Genomic DNA, 8,077 nt, shown 5'->3' with positions numbered 1-8,077 from the left:
TCTCTCTCTCTCTCTTTCTCTCTCAATCTCTCTCTCTCTCTCTCTCTCTCTCTCTCTCTCTCTCTCTTTCCTTCTTTCTTTTATCTTCTTTTCTTTCTTTCGTTCCTTCGTTCTTTCTGTCTGTCTTTCTTAGGCACAATTTTACTGATCCGTTTATAATCTACAGTCTTGACCACCTTAGGGGCCTAAGGGACGAAGCAATTACCCCGCTGTTATTTGAGGCCCTTAGCAGTGGAGGAGCGTAAAGTGTATGTTTTTGTCACTGCGTAACCTGGTTCTGTTAGATTTTTCTTGCTTTTAAGTGTTTATGTCAATATGTACTGGTGATTCCAGTCACGTCTCTTTGGCTTTGGCCTACAAATAATTTATGCACACAAACAACACAAAGCAAACTTATCATTATCACTTTTATCATCATCTGATTATTATTATTATTATTACTACTATTACTATTGCTATTATTGTTATTATTATTATTATTATTATTATTATTATTATTATTATTAAAAGGTCGATTATCCGCCCAAATGGGAGGCTATTATACCTGTATATGTACACATTGAGCGAATAATGAATAGCTTCCCTTGAAATGCGTCTTCTTTCGGTCAAGAGTTGCCAGTTCCAAGTTTTTATCCCTCCTTGCCCGGAAATGAAATCGAGGCAGGTAGGTAGGCAGAGTTTTCACTGGATTTGGGACTTTTGCAGCTAAGAGGTGAGTTTATGCGATATAAACACCGGAAATAAGGCTTTACTTTTCGTAGTTTTGTTATTGTTTGTTATGATTTGTAAAAGTACAAATGAAAACTGTATATTTACAATATTTTAGTGCAAGATAACTTGACAAATGTGCTTTGTTTTGCGATCATTTGAAATGACTACCCGGGGTTCGTTCTCCTCAGTGTTTTGTTGTCCCCCTCCTCGAGAATCGAGTGTTTCGGAGCTTGGGATCAGGGATATTTTGTTTGGAAAGTGCGTGAGCACAGACTGGTTGGTAGTGATCTATTCATTTCAGTCTAGATCTACAGTTTGCTCTCCCATTACTGTAATAGAATATTTGATTCACTTTGTATTGTTTGTCTTCAACAAAAACATTGGTTTCATTTCGCAGTTTGTAGACACTTGGGGAAAATTGGCTAACTCAGTGACTCACTCACCAGGAAATGGTGTCTGTCATTAGACTTACGTCCACTCTTGTTCTTGGTACTAGAATCTAGATCTATAACACGATCTAGATTTGCCCATTATTATACTGGATCTAGACTTCATTATCTAGATATCTAGATGTAGGTCTAATTATCTAATAATCTAGAATCTAGATAATCTAGTGTCCCATCCAAACACACAATAACTCAATAACAATTTACCATGGCCACCTCCGGAGTGAGAATAGTGCAGGCGAGTCTTGTGGCTATTCTCACCTGGTGCGCGTTCACCAAATTTTGCGTTCACCCTAAACCACAGAATTCTACACTGTGATAAAGAAAAATTGTAGAATTCTGTCCTGTGAACAAACGTTCCATTACAACTGTAGCCTACTAAAAGCGTACAATTTTGTCTGTGGGCAGTGGAGAGAGAGAGAGAAAGAGAGAGAGGAGTAGCGCGAGAAGGCAAAACAAAATGGCGACCCGCGTAGTTCGGCTCTATTCGAAAAGTTAAATAGCCGTAGCATCTTTGTAGACAACCAAATTAATTTACTTTTTTGTGTTTTAACATCATTTTTTAACTTTGTTTTGGTCAATTTGATCGTCCACACCGATAGACAGTATTCAGAAAGAGACAGAGAGAGAGAAGAGGGGAGGAGTTGATCTTGAATGATCTTGCGAGAATTTCCGGGCGGGTGAGAATAGCCACTTTCATTTACCATACTGAGTGTGCATTACTCATACTGTTGTAAGTTAGCTACACCAGTGCTAGATCTAGATCTAGATGTCTAGAATCTATCTAAATCTAGTGCTTTGAATACTGAACTGAATAGAAATGACAGTATTTTTTTACTTTCCCTCCCGTCTCACACTCAGCTACCAGTTGTCTATTTTCTACTAGATCTAGATCTAAATATTGATGCGCTGAACACGAATGTCAACTTCATTTCCATCGCAAATTAATAGTTTTTGAAATATTTGATTGTTTTTAACTGAGATAGACATGCTTTGGACCAGTCGGGGGGTTCCAGGGGGGCCTGCCCCACTGGGGTAAAAGAAAATCCCCCTGTTTTTTAACCCATATTTGATATTTTACAGTTAGATTTTAAATTATAATATTGTCTTGAAAATGATTGATTTGCGACAGTTTTAGTGGCTTTATGTGTGATCTGCAGCAAACAGTACTGCAGTTTGACCCCTGAAACAGTGCATCAATGTGCGGGAGTGAAAGTAAAAATTTACCGAAATGACCAACGCCAAGTCCTGTTCCTGCCAGAATGACTGAGAATGTAACTTTTTTGTCTTTTCACTTGGCTTTTTAAAATTATTTTTTATAGAATCTAGATCTAGATATAGATCTAGAATATTACCTTAATTTCAACCAATGGTCTCTTGAAGTGTCAAAATATTGAAATGAAATGATTTATATTGACTGAGCCTAACATTGATCTGAATCTAGAGTCAGATTTTTATAAAAATAAAAAGATTCTTTGTTTTAATTTAGTAAGATTTTTAATGACACTCGCATCTAAGGTCATATATATATGAGCGCCAAGGAGAGGATGTCATCTGAGAATTCCAAACGTGGAATCAGGTTTAATCTGCTCACCTCTCTAGCCTCAACAGTACAAAGTCTGTTTCGACTATCAGAGCACCCCGGCAATAGCAGTTCACAATTGAGTGACCAATATACAAAAGAAGTTAGAGGAAAATTGATGAATGAAGTAAAGATGAGAAAATAACAAAAAGCAGCAGTTCCCTCTATGTTGTTCCGGCACAGTATGAGCATGAAATTGATAAATATAACGTGTTTATATATTATATGATATAGATTATCATATATAATTGGCCTTTAGAAAGATACTTTGACAGTCAGTAGCACTGCCCTGGGGGGGGGGGGGTATAAAGATTAAAAATGCCGGAGGAATTCCGTAATGAGTGACCACTGTGGAACAGGAGTGGAATAGAGGGTTTGGGTAAGGGTAGGGGTTGGGTCAGGGTTAGGGTTAGAATAGGTCTCTTCTTTATTACAAGTGTTTGTTTGAGTGGTCACTCGTTACGGAAGTCTTTTCAAAAATGCTACTTCCAGTATGTTTTATTGTGGTTTTGGATCTTGGTTCTGTCTTGGTTTAAAATACAAAGTCACGTTCATGCAGTGTACTAATCGATTAGGACGATAATGGAAGGCCTGCCTATAGGTACTGTTGTGAACCTGAACACCACATAACTAATTATTATTATAAACTATACACACACTTCATGTACGTAGAGATCTTGTATTTTATCTTGAGGATGTAGCCTTGATTTTGGAGGTTTTTATGTGCAGATGTTTGATTCATTTACTGCTATTCTTAATTCACACTTTCCACTTTTGTGACATACAGATTTCCAGTCATTAGAAATCTGTTCAGCTCATATTTGTTAAGTTTGAAAAATATAGGCTACATAAATCTTGTCCGTGAGAGGTGAAAATAAGATTGTTAAACCATGTACAGTTTAATAATCTTCCTTTTTCTAGGTCATGAGGAATTTGTGGAATGGAAGGTCTTCAAATGGCAAGCTGTCAGGCAACCATCTTTTGATAGTGATTAGCATAATTGATAGATTTTATTTTAAATATGAAAATAAGAGAGCGGGGAGGGGGGGCAGAAAGGTGTTTCCAGCACTCTTTGAGTGAAAATTTCTGTAATTGTGGTAGGGTTGCTGTTACAGTGCGCTGCTAAAAGGTAGCGGTAGGTAAAATTATTAATTAATCTCAGTATCCCTGAATCTAATCTTTACTAAACCTGTTTGTCATGTACCTGTCTGATACTACTAGACTTTCTAATGATAAAGATATCCTTTTCTAATGAAATGACTTATTTTTTTGTACATTTTGTACCCATGTCAGTTCGTAAATAAAAATGAATGACTGAAATGATGTAAAATTTCAGGTTTGTGCTTTTCTTTTCTCTTAGGGGAATTGCATCTCTGCAGTGACTGAACTTAAATTCAAGGAAATGTAATACATAATTCATAATGATAATATAACATTTGAAGTTGTTCCTGTTATCATTTAAGATTTTGTCTCTGCTCTGAGTTGCTCATAATTATAATGGCAGCAATGAGTCAAGTCAGACCACATTTTCTTTTTTTATTTTCTGGATGCAAAACCAAACATATGTTGTGTGTCCCTAAAGAAAGGTACCAAAAGTCGGATTTTGACCATTTTGAGTTAAGGGTATTTCCTTAGGAAATTCAGTGTTGAACACAGGGGTCTATGAATTTTTAGGTATCTCAAGTAGTTTTTGAGATATTGCACATTTTGCGAGGTAGGGTATAAAGAGAGAATTTTGAGAAAATGAGCTTTTAAGTTTAAAACAAACGTGAGAACACATCCAACTTACAAAAACGAATTTTTAAATGTATTTATTCAGGGAAAATTCATTTCCAATTTGGAATTCAGTTGACATCTGTATCATGAAAGGAATTCAATGGTAAAACATAACAGGGAAGAGAAAACTACCTCAAGAATAGCTTTTAACACCTTTTAGAAGCAGTTTACATTATTTGTTTTTATTATAATAATCATACCCTAAAAATAACTCGGGATAAAATATTTAGAAGTCAGATCAATAAAAACCCTTTGACCACATTGTAAAAAAATGATGGACCTATCGTTTTTTTATGGAAACACATTTTGGTCAAAAAAGTGATTTTTGTCATTATCAGCCTGTAGCTCAAAACGGTCTGAGGCGACTTTTGGTACCTTTCTCTAGGCGCCCACACATCATATATATGTTGTTTAAAAAAAATATCAAACAGCTGTCAGAAATCAGTGATAATATATTATTTTATTTTTCTGTGCTGAAACAGCTATACAACTGGTAAGACTTGTACTCCATTCTCTAGGCATGGGTTAATGGAGAAATGAGCTTCAAATTGACACGTTGGATGTTCTGCCCAGCCAATCTACTTGCCCATATCATCTCCCAACCCAACTAGTTAGAATGTACACACACGTATTATATTCCCATTTCTATGCATGGCTCACAAATGAATTAGTTATTGTAAACCAATTGAACAAAAGATCGTTAAAAGGCTGCATCATACAGAAAAACAAAGTCATGAGAAATCAATTTGATTTTTGTCAATTTAGAGCCTCAACTCTGGTTATTATCTGAAAAGAGGAAAAAACAAAAATCATGTATCTTGTGTTTATAATGAATTGAGTTGGAATGAAAAACACAAGGTTTTTAAAAATCTTATTTGCTTTTGGTCTTACTTTTTGAGAAAAACAATTTTTTGTCTGTTTTCATTTGACTTCCCCTTTTATGGGACAGAAAGAAATAGAGACTTTCTCTCATGTTTTACACTGTTCATGTCCTTCAGAGCAGTATTATATAAGATTACAATTTTTCAATGTTTTTCTACCATGACTCTAAAGACATCTCATTTTGCCATTCTGTTCCCTTTTCTTTCAGATTTGTTACCATGGGTGTTTCAAGTGTCATCAGGAACTAGATTAGTCTTTTGGGGAAAGTTATCTTCTCGAATGTTAAGATTAAAATGTTCCAAAATGTGATTAGGCTAAAGAAAAGTAAGAGTTAAGCAGTCACTCCAAAGGTGTTTTGAAGCAGAGGATCTGCTCAGCATCATACGTGGAGTCATTCAAGGAATGCCAATGAAGGTGATTGTGTGCTTTGACAATGTGAGGGTAACTGTGCCCTGTGGAGAAGGGGACATTCCAGTAAGAGAACTGATTTCCAAAGCTGTTCATCGCTACAAAAGAGCCACAGGAAAGGTAAGGGACAAATATTTTGTGTTTAATATTTTTTTAAAATCTGCAACTTGTGAAGCAACAGATCTTTCATGAAATGATTGGGTGGTTTGTTTTTTTGGTTTAAGAATGTCTATTTTATTTTGTGGGATGTTTTCAGTTTTTTTGTTAATGAATCCTTAATTTTGCTTTAATCTGTTCTTTTTAAGTTTTTTGCTTTTCAACATTAAAAAATTTTTTGAGTTAATTAGTTAAAAGACTTAAAGTAAGACAAACAAGTCGTCAATGGATTTTGATGGATACATTTTGTGGAAAATAACTTGTCTTTGGTTCCCGATTCACAATCAGGTAATCTCTGCGCAGAATTTTTTTTAAAAAATCTTTTCTGGACACGTCCTCTTTTTCCGCTGGTACTTTTTCTTTTCTTTATGAAATAAAGTGTGTAAAGTATTATAGCTTCCTCTGCTCTTTCTCAGAAGGAAACACTTTGCAATTTTGCATTGATTGTATTGTATTATGATTAGTTATATATAATATGCCAACCATTTTGTCATTTTAAAATAATTTTTACGATTATTTTATTGTATCTTTCTCCTCCACTCCCAACCCTGACACCCTATTATTGTTATATTAAGAGTTACCTTGTAGCTTTGTCTGACATACCAGCGGCTAATAATCGTGAAGTTAAAGCCCATTTTTAAAGAAACTAGCTATGCTCTGATTAGCCTGTGACAAGCATTTTTCGAACCAAATCGCGTTTTGTTGCCCGTTTCGTATTGACTCGGGCGGTACACCCAGCCTATTGGTGTCACCACATAAAAGGGTTAGGCAAGCCGTGGGCGAATACAAGGTCAGTTGACTTGACTGACGGCTTAGAACCGTCACCTCTTTCAGAGTTCGTGTGTAGGCGAAAAAGAAACCTATCGAATAGTCTTGTTCTTGTGAATCGAACCGGGAACGGGGAGAGCAGCAGCACCTCGGTTGTAGGCGTGTGTGTGAATGGGGACCATTCGCTTGCCGAGACTGAGAAAAAAAAAGGCATAGATAATATAACTATGTCGACTTGGGCGGTAAAAACATGTTATCTTCGATCTATGGTGGCGCCGCCGTCCCCCCCCCCCCCCCCCTCCCCTCCCTCACATACACATTTGTAGTTTACTAAATCATTTATACGACCTGTTTGAATTAGAATATTGAATCCTGAAAATCAGCTTTCGAGTTTTGGGACAACACCTTTCAAATGTCCTTGCATGTGTCGCTTCCAATGTGAAAAAGTAGGTTGTGTTTCAACGTTTTCAGGCTGCTTGAGCTGTACGTTCGTTTTTTAACCACATTTTGCACCAGGAGTGGGCAAGAGACAGCTTCTCGTTTTTACAAACTGTTTTTTCCGTCCTTTCATAACCCCCCCCCCCAAAAAAACAAAAACAAAACAAACCCAACAACAAACAAACAACACAAAAAAAAACCCATACACCTCGGTTGTCTTATTGTCTTGATCGATTCCTTGTCAAAGTCACCCACCCACCCCCACCCTCTACTCCCACTCACTTATACCTCTTTGGTATTGTGATACATCAAATTTTAAGTCTTGGTGAGACAGGAGTACTGGTTTATAAACTTAGCCCGTTAATCCAAGGCGCTGTTGTCACACATGCCAATTTATATATTTTCTCATGTGTAAACTAGAAAAAGATTCTTATGGAATATCGATTGTCTCGCAGGCCAATTTGTTTTCCCAACATTTAGCCTGGGGGGGGAGAGAAAACAAGAAAACGTTTCCTGTCACAAATTTTATTTTAAAGTAAAAAGATGCTGCCACACTCCTTTCACGCTGCTCAAAGAGCTGGCTAGTCTTGTTCTATCTGTTTTTAACGACCCCTTACGCAAGAGGCGAACCCTTTTTGCTTGTACACATCGGATCCTTCCCCCTATCCCTACACTCCCTCCAAGTTCTTTCTGTCAGCGTGCGTGTGTGTCATCTGTGTGTGCGTGAGTATTCCGGGCGGCGTTGTCTTGGCTCGTGAGGCGTTATGGACAAAGGCGTGTGAAGTGCGATCGACAGTGCTTGTGTTGTCTGGTTGCCATGGAGGTTTTATTGTATTATTCCATGCCCATCGCAGTGGTGGATCTCTTTGTGGCGAGCCAATCGAACTGACCTTTGTTTCTTCTTTTTTTT

At 37.0% G+C, this 8,077-nt stretch overlaps 1 protein-coding gene across 1 annotated transcript in view; it reads left to right on the top strand.

The window, feature by feature from the left end:
• Window positions 1-650: 650 nt before the first annotated feature.
• Window positions 651-8,077, top strand: part of LOC101854915 (partitioning defective 3 homolog) — a gene marked incomplete in the record, with an annotated part of 67,043 nt that continues 59,616 nt past the window's right edge. The window contains 2 exon segments of the mRNA XM_013082117.2: window positions 651-712; window positions 5,606-5,925. Coding sequence (XP_012937571.1) covers window positions 5,800-5,925 — 126 coding nt within the window.

This window comes from Aplysia californica, unplaced genomic scaffold (genome assembly GCF_000002075.1).
Source record: "Aplysia californica isolate F4 #8 unplaced genomic scaffold, AplCal3.0 scaffold00008, whole genome shotgun sequence".
NCBI classification, from domain to species: domain Eukaryota; kingdom Metazoa; phylum Mollusca; class Gastropoda; order Aplysiida; family Aplysiidae; genus Aplysia; species Aplysia californica.
The sequence above is the reverse complement of the archived record's forward strand: the minus strand, read 5'-3'. Positions and strand labels throughout refer to the sequence as shown.